The sequence below is a fragment of the Drosophila yakuba genome, chromosome 3R (genome assembly GCF_016746365.2).
Source record: "Drosophila yakuba strain Tai18E2 chromosome 3R, Prin_Dyak_Tai18E2_2.1, whole genome shotgun sequence".
Taxonomy (NCBI): Eukaryota; Metazoa; Arthropoda; class Insecta; order Diptera; family Drosophilidae; genus Drosophila; species Drosophila yakuba.
In genome coordinates, this window is record NC_052530.2 from 4,953,302 (window position 1) to 4,967,609 (window position 14,308).

The 14,308-nt window shown below is 40.5% G+C and overlaps 1 protein-coding gene across 5 annotated transcripts in view; it reads right to left on the minus strand.

The window, feature by feature from the left end:
* LOC6535575 (sex determination protein fruitless) overlaps positions 1-14,308 on the minus strand; it is a 133,153-nt gene that overhangs the window by 95,268 nt on the left and 23,577 nt on the right. For 4 of the 5 annotated variants that reach the window (XM_039376523.1, XM_039376524.2, XM_039376519.1 and 1 more), the window contains exon 2: positions 7,109-7,400. In XM_039376523.1, coding sequence (XP_039232457.1) covers positions 7,109-7,389 — 281 coding nt within the window. In that variant the 5' untranslated portion in view covers positions 7,390-7,400. The other variant, XM_039376521.1, reaches the window with a different exon arrangement.

The window sequence follows — 14,308 nt, forward strand, 5'->3', positions numbered from 1 at the left end:
GATTTTCTTAGTCTGAGCGATGGCCAAACAAAAGGTACTTCTGCTATATGCACGGACTATAACTGCTTGCGTATTGCTGCTGTTTTTTCTCAAGTGTAGCAGCCTGCATTAATTAAAAAAAGATTCAGGAAAAAAATCAACTAAGCCATGCACTCGAAAATTCAATAAGTTGCATTAGGCTGCGTGGAATACTTCTCGTCCGCAAGTTTTTCAGCCACGACCCCAAAGGAAAAAGTTTTACTTTTGCCCCCCAAGAAACAAACAAATGAACAAGGGATGAGGTGGCTGAAGAAAGCAGGGGGCAAAGGGTGGAAAATGGCGGCAGAAGGGGCTAAAACACATCTCGAACGCCCACGCATAAATAACGACGCCCTCTCGACTTTTGCCTGCGAAACGGGTGCTGCCCACTCACGCATCGCGAAATCATCCCCAAGCCCAAACCACCCATCCAAGTACAGAGAAAACAATCGAGAAGACCGTTCTTTGATTTGATATATAAAATATAAATATAAAAGTATATATTTAAACTCGATTTGGAGTTTCCCAAACAATTATTAGGATGCAAAATAATATTTTAAAATCATAAAAATATATTTATGGAAATATAAGTAGTTCAGCTATAATAAAATAGATATTCAACAAGTTTATTCGTAAAGGAAATAAATAATAGCGAATGAGTTTGGTAAAGACCCTTCCATTTTCTATTTTTTTTTTACAGTGCACCCATACACCACCCCCAAATTCCCAACCCCACGCACTTACGCACTTGTTGTTAACAAGGCGCTTAAGTGATACGCATGTGTGTGCGTGCGTGGGCATTAGTGTGCGCCATTTTGTAGCTCAACATCGGTCTGGGCCTTAAACTCGATCTGAGGGTTGCACTCCTGAATGTTATGCCATATTTTTAATGAAATATGCAACACTCAGACGCTGCGTCTCGTTCACTTGAAAAAACATTTAACGAAAACAAAATATTCTAGAAAAACGGATTAAAGTCATGAATATTTTAACTAAACTTTATCTTAACTTTGACTTTTAGATATGGTAACAATAACTCCTGAGTTTAGTATGTAAGGTGTGTTACAATATAATTTCTATAACAGTATGGCAAATCAGCAAACATTTTCCAGCTCAAGGGATATTGTAATTGTGTTTACTTCACGAACGCTTCACTTTTGACATTCTCCGGAAAATTTGTATTTAATTTCCTTCAGTGAGCAGTGACAACTCCCACTGGGGAAGATAAAAAACTCTCTGTTGGCTTTGGTCGGGGCATCTATTTCCGTGTAATCATTCTTAACTTCCAGGGCGCTGCACGTGACTGTGTAAGCTGGGAAGTCAAGTGCTTGTGATTTGCAATTGTCGAGTCACCAGGCACCAGCCACCAGGCACACGCACATTTGTCTGGAAATTTTATAACCCCGACGCATATTACATTCTGCAGCGCTAAGTGACCCAAATTGTTGTCAAGCAATGCAATTTGTGTATGCATATTTGCCTCCGTTGCACTAGTGCTTTGACGCCCACGGTGCGTATGCGTAATCACTCGAAAAGCATGCAAGTACATATGCGTTTGCTCGAGAGCCAAATCTTTCACTAGCCATAGGGGCGTATTATTAATAATGCAATTAAAATTCCAATTGCACGCACACACCAAGTGGCCGCCTTCCGTTTAATTAAACTAATTCAATTGGCAAATAAACACCTGATTAATATTAAGCATACGCCGCCTGTACACAATGTGCACTCCGCACTAATTGCAAAGTCTTAAGGTGCAGACGGGGAGTTATTTGCACATACTGCACATACTACTGGCCAAAAATCCGATTCCACAGACATTCGGTGCAAATAAAATGTAATCAGCAGTAAATCAAGTGCGGCATCAAATGCAGGTGAAAAGTTGATTTCCCACAATACAACAGTTGATGAGTCAAGGGAGGAAATGTTGAGAAAAGAGAGTCGCACCCATTGGTAAATTATATATATATGCGCTCTGCAGAATATTTGAAATTATGATTTGTGCCTTTGGCCACAGTCGGTAGCACTCAAAACACCCTTTCCTCGTCTTCGTTTGCCGCCATCATTGTGACCACATTTGGGTGACAACTTCACAAAGCATAGACACAGAAACAGACACACGTGAAAATCCCAACTTGCCAGTTGCAAAAGTTAATTATAAAGAGCATTTTGTTTAGTCTGTCCCAGGGTCTTAGCATCACCTTTTTCCCAAATTTGTTTGTCTCTGCTTAAGCTTAGCTTTGAAGGCGTAGCTTTAATAAAATATTAAATGACGAGCCGAATAGCCGAGGTCGAAATGAATTCATCGACAATTTCTTAGCAGCTGGACACAGATTTCTTGGCAATTAGTCAGATTCTTGGCAAGTCAAAGATGCAGCTTAAAGAGAAATGCATTTTTAAAAATTCAAATTCATTTTAGAAGATTTCTTTTTCATTCCTGCTTTATGCAAAACGAAATAAAAGAGAAAGTGATACAAAAAATTTGATAGGTTAATTGGAATGCATTTCCAAGTACCGCAATCAAAAGTTGTTTCTGACAAACTTTATTATCGAGAAAAATGTATTTTCCTATTTGCACTCGTTTTGGTATATCAGTATCGAACAATAATATTTGTTTATACACCTAGTCTCTGTCTGCAAACCTTTGAAAAGTGTAGAAACTTTCCTTTTAAATTCATTGCCGGCCTTAGCTGAAACTTGAAGTTGACTTTGTTGGTCCTGTCATGACCCAAGACCCTAATGAGTCAGCGGTGGCAGTTTATGAAGTGCCAACATCTGATTCTTATCGGCGGCACGCTGCGTTTACACCACCGAACAGACAAACTTTCCCCAAGGGATGTGGCACAACACTGAGAAAATTCCTTACTTTTATATGAATCAATACACATAAGCATTGTTAAAACTTTTGGCAGTGATCAAAACATTTCAGAGGCACAGCAAATATATTATAATAATATTGAATACCATTTTTCATCCCGAACTGAGAGCCTTTACATGATAAGAGTTTGAAAAAAGCAACATTTGCAGGCCAATGATTACTATTGCTTACAAAAACATTTTAGAGTGTAGGCACTGTGGTGAAACAAAAACCTGCGCTGTGTTTTTTCCTGGCATAAAAAGAACCAAAAAACACTTGTGCACACAAAAAGTTGAGCAGTTGAACTAGCAGAACACAGCAAGTGGAAGAAAGTCAGCTGGAAAATGTGTTAACAGGCTAAAGCCATGGGTGAACCTGCCCTGGATTTATACAGTTTAGGTCACATTTAGCCCTGTTAACTGATTTTCTGAATTGTGATTTATTGAATTGGCCTGAGCCCCAGGTGTTGGGTGTGTCGTTTTTTCCCAGCACTTCCGCAATTACTCCCCGACACTACAAATTGTTTGCAGCAGGTCAATAACAATTTTGCCTCTATTGCCGGAGTTTCCTGCCGGATAAGGACACATAATTCGAACGGAAGTATCTGGGGTGCACAATTTTTAATTACAGGTATGGCCAGCTGCCATATCCATGGGCGATTTCTTTCTGGATAAATGGCGAGAGAAGGGAGCCAGGATGAGATACGCACTTTTCTCAACAGGATGCTGGCTACCTTGTTTGCAACCCCCAAACAACGTGACTTAAGCTGAGGGACGCAACTCCGGAGGAAACTCTGGTCTTTTGTACTGTCTCCTGTGCCAGTTTCGCAGGCTGCTGCATTCATTAGACCTGGCCAAGTGGCGCTCACAGCCTCGGAATTAAATTGCATTTACAGGCGCTCCACTCCTCTACTCTCCTCTTCTGCTTGGGTCCTCGACTCCTTGGACTCTTTGCGCTAATGGTGTAACATGACTTGAGGCCATCGCGCCATTATTATTATGGTTATTATGGTTATTATGATTACTCTCGGCCTTCAGCATTTCATGCTGCAACCTTCTTAAATGCCACCAAATTGTCGCTTAGCCTGGCTCTTGGCTGGTCGAAAGCAAGCAACCCGCTGGCTTAGTAAATGAAATGGACTGTATTTAATTTAGGGAAAATTAAGCCATGCCAGAACGCAAGTATAAAGTGACCCCGAGTAAGAATTATTAATATGGCAAAGCACCTGCACTCACGGGCTATAATTAAATGCGCTTCTTAACTAATTAGTTGATTAAGAAGGAGAACGATTAGGTCTGTTTATCACAAAGAGGATAGTTCTTTTATATTTTGCACAAATATTGCCGTGTGAGTGATCATAGAAGCCCCAAGCACGTACGTAAAATTCGCTAAGTATAGTTTCACATTATTTTTTGTGTAGGCAATTATCCGCCAAAATGATTTGTGGAGCCAGCCTTTTATTAACATGGCAAATTAGCATGTTTCGGTCATCAGGACACCTGAGAAAGCCCAGTGATTTTGGCAGTTACATGTGTTACTTAATCACACGGCGACTGTAGCTCTCTGAACAGGAAGTGCATGCCCAGTGTTGGCAACATGCCATGCCACACGTCACAGTTACGGGCCAGAAGAAATGAAACTTGGCCGTACGTTGAGCCGAACTTTTTCAATAAATGAACATGTTAACATGCCCTAAGGCCGAAATAAAGACATTTTTCACCTCACTTACAAAGACTCCGTTTAAACGAGTTTTGCTCTACAAATAGTTGCGCTTCCTTAATGCATTAATGAGGAAAATAATATCTACAACCCCTTAATTAAGTTCCTAAATACACAAATAAATCATTTTTTTTAGTAACAAGAAGGAATATGTATTACCAAAAATTTTATTAAAGCAGGGGTATTTTTAATATATTTAAATTTAAAATAAACATGAAAAGCAAACAGTTATCCCTCTAAAAATGTGTTTTCACCGTTGAAAATGACTTATTTCAAATGCATTTCCCGCCAGGTGTGACCACAATAATTGCTAGAACTTTAACGAACGTCTGGCATGTCAACTTGCCATTGCACCTGTGCATATTTAAGACGCTTGTTGAGACATTTCCGCTATAATTGATTATCGCCCAGCGGGGCATAAGGTATAAAGTAACGCGATGGTCGCGAGGAAATCCCAAAATTAAAGTTTCCATGGAACTGAAAGAATAATTACTCGGCAGTTTTTGCACCCCCGATTAAGTTGCATGTGCAACTTGGCATGAATGTTAATTTAGCGAATTTGGTTGCATGTTCCTTTGGCAGAAGTTAGTATTGCTAGTTTTAGCTTCCATTGGAATTTATGGTTTGTTATTTTTCATTTGGCATGCGCAAAATGCAGCTAAGTTAAGTCGTTCAAGGGGCCTACTGCCTGTTTGCTACGGATTCTTCATCACTTGCTTATCACATGCATCATCGGCGATCATCGCATCGGTTCCAACTTTCGAAAGTCCGGAAATGGGCTCTATGCCGCCCGTCATCCGAATGAAGTTGAATTCTAGGTGGGATTCACTACTTGGACTACTAAGTTTGGCTAGTCAGTGGCTAGAGCTTAAGGCTTAAGGCTACAATTAAAATGGCTCTTCACTTACCGCGCCAGTTGGTGGGGATATTTTGTGGGTATGTTGATTGAAGTTTTGGTTCTTTCTTTTCTTACTTTCGGTTAGAGTTATGAGAGAGAAACGGTGGCTAACTAACTAATGAATAGAGGCCTATGAAAGGACTAAGTTTAGGTTGCTGGGCTTTTGAGGGCCCAGTTCGGGTTGAGTGTTGATTGAAGAGCAGCTCCTCCGGGCACGGAAATGTTGATTGATGATATTCTCTTTTGATCAGGGGGTTGCTCCATCGTCACACGTCCTCGAACTCTCACAGTTTGCTTGATATTTCGCTCACTTGAAAAGTGTTTGCCTTACAATTGCTTACGATTACGAACTACCTAGGGCTACACTAGATGGGCTGGCCAATTGAGCTTCAATAGGGGTTTCCTTTACAATTTGTACTCTTGGTAATTAATTTCTGCATTTTACAAGGGTGCATATCTCGCCATGGTGCTCGGTCTATGCCTAGGACTTAGAGCTGCTAGTAGTGGTTAGGCATAAACTATTTAACTATCTGGTATACGAGTACAATATGTGTTTAGCTGCGTTAACTTGTAATTATTGTTTATGGAATTGCTTTGAAAGAGTGTTGTTTAAGCTAGGGAAAATTCTTTGTTTTCAATTTACGTATACTTCGATATTATCAAGATTGATATATAGCTACTGCTGTAGGCTAATTGTGTTTAATTATCCTAAGTAAGTAATGGGTATCTTGTGGACCCTTGCGTAAGCTGTCTTTATCTACCAAATATATGCAATTGCTTCCAACTCCGTTCTGGCTTTGGCTATAAAATACCATATGTTTATCTCAGTAATATTAAGGGGTAACGGATTTGACTGAGTAATACGCGTATTTTTAAAAAGAGTTTCTACTTAGTTATTGTTATTGTTATTGGATTGCTTGAGTTACGTATACTTTCGTAAACTTAAGTCTAGAACGGTACAAGTGCTGTCTGAAATGCTCTGCCTTAAGTCTAGGATATTTTTAGGATATTAGCAGTGGTTGCTATGGAATATTCATTATTCATTAGTTGGTGTTTTTTCTTGCAGTTAGTTTGCTTAAACATACTATGCGAAGGAAACATAACATGTATTCTAGTTGTTTACATTTTAATACTCGTGGCAAACACTTTTGTTTAGTGATACTAAGTGATCTCTAAAATATCTTTCTCTCTCTATTTCTCTACTTAAGATTTGCATTTGATGGGATCAAAGTCCATTGGCAAGGATTAAGAAATGAAATCTAATATCTTACGAATGATTGGCTAATTTACTTTAATCTACATTTACTCTTGGGCGTAATTAGTTAAGGGCATTTTAAACTCTTTCGCACTAACGTAAAAACTTTAAAATTGATGTTGATTCTTTTTTGTTTGGGTAATTTTTTATTTTGTTGATTGCAGACATAGCAGAGAAGTGTGTTGATGTGTGTTGCTGATGATATGCCAATGTGAATTGGCCATGTTTTTATTTCTCTGTGCATTTCTTTGCTCGTCTTCGATCTGGTGTTAAATTGCCCACTTTCTTCACTTTCTTTACTTTCTCCACTTTCTTTTTTCCTCCCCCATTTCTTTTTTACTCTTTTGGGGGGGAGGCTTACCTAGGGGATGAGGGCGGAAGCGGAAGCGGTGGCGGCGGCAATGGCGGCGGCGGTGCCCGCACATCCGTTTCGATGTTCCGCTTGTGCGGCGTCTGCAAGTCCAAGGCCGCGTAGTGCGAGTGGGCGTGGCCGTGCCCGTGGGCGTGGGCGTGGCTGTGCATGTGCCCATGGCCGTGGGGGTGGCCCACGCCGAGCGGCGACTCGCGCGGTCGCAGAGTTGTGGGCGGTCCGCGGAAAAGGGCGTACGGATTGCCGAAATAATCCTGTGACGTCGCCATCATTTTGGCTCTGGCTGAAAGCACATAATAAGTGGTAAGGGAAAACAATTAGCTCGCAATTGACAAATTATGACAGCGCAGCGCTGCACAGCTGCTGAAATTAAAAGCAAACATTGGCGATTGCTGGCATGTCAATAAAGCATTTTTATGGCCACCGATTGCCTCTGACTAAACGATGGCATGTGGACGAATGCACTCAAAAAAGTGTGATACTCTTCCACACTTGATTTATCATTTATTTGCAAAAATTTTGAATGAATTTTAAAGTTATCTATACGCCATACTTAGTTATCTCTGCACTATTATTTAATTCAAGTAATCTTTTTAGTACGCATATTTCAAAGACGAAACGTGGGAATATTTATCTGTATTCATTATATATTTTTCTTAGTGAATTTATAAACCCTTTCTCGCGAAAAAAACACTTCACCGCCTTTGTGGCTGTCCATTCATGTTTTTTAATTTAATAGTCGTGTCATGTAAATGCGCCCTGCACGCGACTGCATTTAATTCCGGTTGTGAAATGAAATTATTTTAACATGTTCGTCGTGATTGATACTCGTACCCTCCCCCCTCGGTGGCTGGGGGAATGCCAGCCAGGACCTGACCCTTGACCCCCAGCCCCTCCCATCCAAAGCGATCCAGATGCAATACACATGTCGGACACACCATAATTGACAGCAGTGGACATGCCAGCAGCGGACTACACATGTAATTAAGTGCCGGCTTGTCGCTTAAAGTGCCGGCCAATTGCCACGAACGCGTAACGAGGCGACAATGGCCATCGGCCTTTGGCGTGAGAAATATCGGATTTCAGATAGCCAGGAACTCTTGGTCAGCCTCATGGGATGAGTCGCAGACAAGAGCCTCCTAATTGAGCGATAAAAATTATTAATTTATACAATGCCGTTTATTTTCAGCGCACAATTGTTAAATGTCTTTTAAGTGAATAATCTTATTAATATTTGACAAGCTTCTGGAGCTTATGGGGAGAAAATATAACGAATGTAAACAATGTAACGACTAAAGAAGAGTGTATTTTCAAGAAGTTGGGATAAGTCAATAAAAATTGTCCAATTGACCAATACAAAGATTAAAAATTTTAAGATAATCCTATGAAATAGTTAATAAATTACGTAAGCTTAAAGCGATAAAATAGGTAAGGCCACTTATTAATCTTAGCCAACTTAACACATTACCTTTTCAAAGCCTTTCTGATAAATCCCACCCATATACGATGATGCACTCAAAAGGCTTTTATGTGAACATCCCAACTTATTAAAGGTAATTTGAAAGGCAATTATCTAATTACAAATCACAGCCAGAACGGTTTTGGCATTGCCAATTACATTGTGCCATTGCTTCCACATCAAACGTGAATTCCTAATATTCAAGCAATCTCAACCAACATTCCTTACTGGCCCATGTAAACATAAACGGCTCATTATTTCCCGACCATCAAATCGGCCAACACTTGAAGTCACTTGCAATTAAATGCTTACACTGCGGTCCGAATAAGAGCCCCGCCCACAAAACCACGTACGCCCACTCAAACCACGCCGACTTTACACACTCGACGTGTTTACGCAATTTCCAACCAATTGGCATCAAGTGGCAAACAATTTAGCCGCAATTATAACGCCCGAAAAGGGAGAATCAGTAAGTGCTCAGCGATGTGATGACCAAGCGGAGTAGCGGATTTTTTGTTTTAATGAACTTTTTCTTCACCTTTTTAGCCATTTTCCACGGATTTTTCCTTCCCCATTTTTTGTTGTTGCATTTTTGCATAATTTAACGCGACACCGACAGCTCAAGTGCTGACTGGTTTCCCACCTGGCTGGTTGGCTGGCTGACTGGGAAGACGTCGAAATATACATAAAATAAAAAATAAAGAGAAACCCAGTCGATGATGGTTGCTTTTAACTTTTGCATAATTACGTGTAAGAAAGGAGCATTTTTCGAAAGTTACGGAAGGCAGCTGAAAACTTTACATCAGCATACGGATATCGGAAATCTACGTGAAAGCTTGCGGCACGCACGATGCGATTTTTTTTAACTTACTTGGCCCAACTTTTTATGCCTCGCACCGCGACACTAATGGCACCCCCGGAGTGTTGTTGCATCAGAGGGCGGGGAACCGTGGCAATGCACCTTCCCAAGTGTCCAGATGATGTTGATATTCTAGCAATTTTAATAAGTAACCGAGTCAGATTCATTTGTGGAGTATAACCCCTTTTGCAGGTAGATAGTTACAGCTCCAGATGTAATAACACTCATATTTTGTGTCTTTATACAGAGCTACACTTCTTGATAGCATGTAAATATGCACAGCCTACGCAAACCTCATTTAACGACTGCCTTCACTATTATTTTGACGGCCACTGTACGTACGCACCCTAACTCTCGAAAGTGGAGGAAATGTGGAGCAATAGCGTCAAGTGCACGCAGTCTAGTGCACTGCATCGAGGATGAGGACTCCTGGGTGGCAGTCAGGAGATGAGGAGCTCCATGTACTGTTGTGTTATATGTGGCAATATAGGCCAGACGTCCTGGGCCGACCAAAACACCTACGCGCAATGGTGTCACCTACTGAACTGAGCACTGAATTCCGAGCGCTAAGCGTCGAAAATCAAACGCCTGAAGCCAGTGATGAAACCTTGCTGAAATCACTCTGCTACTCTCCTTACACAAACGAAAGTTCGCAATTCAACCTTCTAGATATGGGAGTAAATACATGTACATCATTTTAAAACTGACAATACAACATACTTAAAAAATTATTGAATATCAACTTAAATAAACCAAATTTCATTTAAAGAGTTAATAGTGTATAAATTTTTAAAAAATTTTTAGAAGGCAGTATGAGTGCTTTGACCATTATTAACTGACTGTTCAGTGGGCTTGCAAGGTTATTTGCTATTACAAAAGCTTTGGATAGTGGAAATCATACAAAACTAATTTATTTTTAGTGATTAAAAGCCAAATTGGCAGAGCTGCTGGCTAAGATGTCCGTCGGAGTGTTTGGCGTATCAGGCAAAGTAATCTCTGCTCTGGAACTCTTTTACAGCGCTGCGCTCAGGGGCTGTTAATGAGTCAAGATATAATGCATTTGTGAGTGTGTGGCTTGTGAGAGTCTGAATAAGTGTTTCTGTGTAAGTGTAAGTGTGTGTGTGCGGTGCCCTAAGTGCGTTGGCGTCAAGTTGAAAGCCGCTAGACGGCAACAATGATGGCGGACTACAAATGCCGACGGTTTTGTTGCCGACTTTTGTGCGCCGCTGAGATTGAGAGTTCTGAGCTAGGGAATGTACTCCGACATCCATTTGCATGTGTGCACATCCATTTTAATGACTAGTGATGAGTTTGGCGAAGAAGAAAGTAGTGAAAGCGAGGGCAAAAATCGCCGAATTTCACGGTCATCGATTTGGCATAAAAAGCGTTACGTAACTGCTTGAGATAGAAGTCTTTCTCTGTTCTTCCTATTTATAAATTAACTTCTTCCTCAACTTTTAGATTAGTTAAAACAATTATAACAGTGCTTACAACAAAAACTGTGCTAAATGGTTATCGCCTTATCTAAAATGTACTACTAGAGGGCATCAAGCATGGCTATCAAACTAATTGATTCATATTCGAATCGGCGTGCTCACGCACTCATCGCAAATTCGCTGTTGAGACGCACTCGCTTGCAGCCTTTGTTGTGGCATCGATGGAAGCATTTACCCCAGCATATGCCGCATAATGCACGATGAATCCGCGGGGAGCGGAAGGCGGAAATATAATAACTCCGTAAGTTGGGGTGGGAAAAGGAAAAGGGCCTGAAGTCCCATATTGAAAGACTCCCTTTAGCACTCATTATGCATTTTGTGTGAGTTGCAATTAATTGAACCACTTGGTACGCTGCCTGCAATTTGTTCAGCATGCGTCTGGAAAAGAAGTTTGCTATCGCTTAAGTATGCATTTTTTTTGTGTTTCATTATAATTCCTATGTTGCCTGTTTTATTTTATTTTTGAGTTGGTTACAAAAACTTCTTTGTTGCTTGCTATCAGCGAGTGCTTTGCAACTTTGGCTGACTTTTGCCGAGGGGCATCTTCCCATTCTTGCAGTAACTTTTTCCGAGGCCCCCACTCAGAGGACGTTTGCTGACCCAAAGGAAGAGCCGGCAGCCTGAAAGATAATCCTTTTTCCGGCTTTATTGCTTTATAGCGCTGGTGACGCTTTAAGACGCAAATAAATTGAATTTGCGGCCAAGACAAATCTTCTTAGTCCAGACTGAGGCACTGAAGAAAATAAATTCCAAAGGATATGCGGCGCTAAATGTATCTCTTTCATTTCGAAGTCTTTTCTATCGTCACAGCACAATGGCTAGGAGCTCTCTCCAATATTTTCAGAACCATTAGGTTTTCCATGTACAAACATATAGCGGTTCTGTAAGCTGAAAGCAGTTTTTATGGCAGTCAGTGCTACTTTTCTTATTTATTTAAATATTAAGTGACATTTTTGCACTGTAGCATGACTTCGCTGCAGCACCGCCAGCTGTGCACTTGTTTAGTAATATGCTTCATTTGTTAGCTGATTTGTGCAGTACCTCCTTCTCCATTAGCTCCTTTTGCCATCAAATTACTGTTTCTTTGTGTTTCTCTGGACGGGAGTTGCTTGCCAAATGGCTTTGAATGTTTGCCTTCTCGACTATTTGATTAGCCGTGCTGGAAATGTGATTTTGTTTTTGTTATTACATAATGCTCAAAGAGAGAGTGCGCTTTTGGGAGTGGGGGTGCTGGTGTTTTCCGATTCCAGGAAAATCTCCCCATCGAAAGCCCCACTTATGACGATTTTTGGACTGCAGTCATGTGCGTGGCAGCCGATGGTGCTGTTACGGTTTGTTTGCATGCAATTCCGTAAAGTCCTGTGCGTGCATTCAGGTTATTCCCCGAGCTCAGGCGTTTGACATGAAAAATTCATTTTATTGGGATTATTTTTATAACGTGTCCGACCTCAGGGTCCAGGCCGCAATTAAATCGGGCGTCATTAAAGCTTTCCGCGACGTGTGTGCTCAAAATGCAAATTCAATTAATTTTACATTTATGCTTAGTTCTGGGCGTGGCCATTCACCAGATTTGCAGTCAATTTTCGCACTTTTTAATTCAATTTCTCAATTTCGTGGATAAAAATATTAAGTGTCGTCCTTTGTGCTTTGTGGCCTGGTCGCTGTTAATGGCCAATTATGTGCTGGGCTTTCAGGTTGGTGTGCATACGAGTATGTATCTGCAGCTACTCCTGCTCCTATATATATGTCCATTCTGGCACACGTCGATGGTGGGATCTACATCGCGGTGGTGAACAAAGTGGCGCACGTGCTCGCCTCTCAAACTTTGCGATTTCATCAGCAAACTGTGGCTATTTCACCACCAAACCACCCACCCACCACCTGCTGGTTACTGTATTAGTTTATAAATTCAATTGTTTTTGTAATGCAATATTGGACGCGGACAAACTGTTGCTTTGTTTAAATGGCACTGGCTGAATGGCTTTAAAATCCAAAATGAACACAAACGGTGTGGCTTAGATTAAGGTCTAGATATACAAGGATATATAATCCAACAAACAACGAGAAATTAAATGAAATGGAAACCAATAACATTTAAAAATTATGTTTATATAAATATATAAACAACATCCTATAGCTAGGTCTCATTTACAGTGAACAGATAAAAATAATAATGTTCACATATGTTTATATTTATAAAATATGTATCTTTCTGCTGGAGCACATGCTGACATGCCAAAGAAAGTACAAGTCTTTTATGCGGCATCATGGAGTTGGAGTGGGAAATACAAATATCTTAGAATGGCTTTTCATTTAGACAGCTGAAGCGCTCCCTAATTAAATGTTTCAAAAGCGCTCATCTCTAATAAAACCTAAGTAAAGCCATTAATAAAGCGGTTCTGGGGAATCGGAATCGGAATTGGCCCAATATTGTTGGCCACTGGCCACGACTGACAGCCGCTCACAAATGTGGCAATCAAGTGGCGGCAGCCAGCGTGAATGCAAAAAGTCAAGCCGTTACTTGACTTTCAAATTAAGCGAGGGAGCTAAAAACTTTTATCGATAGACGCATGCCAAACTTTGGCCATTGCCAATTTGTAAAGACTCCCAGCACTTACAGCTGTCACAGCCCCCACCAGAGTTTTTTGGCTTTTGCAGCTCGTGCTGCATAAATAAACTACTACGCAGCCGGAAAAGTTTTGGCCATCTCCGGTTGGGAGGTATCTAAATATAATCTGCACTCGACCGGACAACATATTCAATTCGTTTCGCCTCTTAAAACGATTTACAGATATTGCGTGTGTAATTTATTTCCAAGTGCCAAACTGTTTACAAGCTCACTGAGCCAGAGAGCAGCGCATTTAACATGCTGATGTTCAGCAGCTTTTCCGTGAATCACTTCGACTTTCCCCCGTCGATTTCGATTTCCCCCTCGATTCGCAGTTGTTGGCTCGAAGGAAACACCATTACATGTTGCCACAACTGTTGCCATCGAAAGCCATGGAAATGGCTGCCAAAGCCTTTAAACTCTTACATAGTCTTTAATCCTGATTTAAGTGACCCCAAATACTTGTCATCGGAACATGTGTGTTGGCCATCAGCTGTCATTGATATTGGGCTATTTCCGTTGCCAAGAAATGGCGTTATTCTCACATTTGGCCAAGTATTGGTATTTAATTGTGTGGGTCTTGTGCTTGTGTTTAATTCATAATTACAAAAAATTTATATATTTAATTATTTGTAAATATTGTATAATGTTGTGTATTCATAATTACAAAAAATTTATATATTTGGAAGAAAAATAATAGGGTTTGTAGTTTATTTTAACATTCTCCCTCTTCTCTAAATTTATGATTACATATTAATATATCTCATAA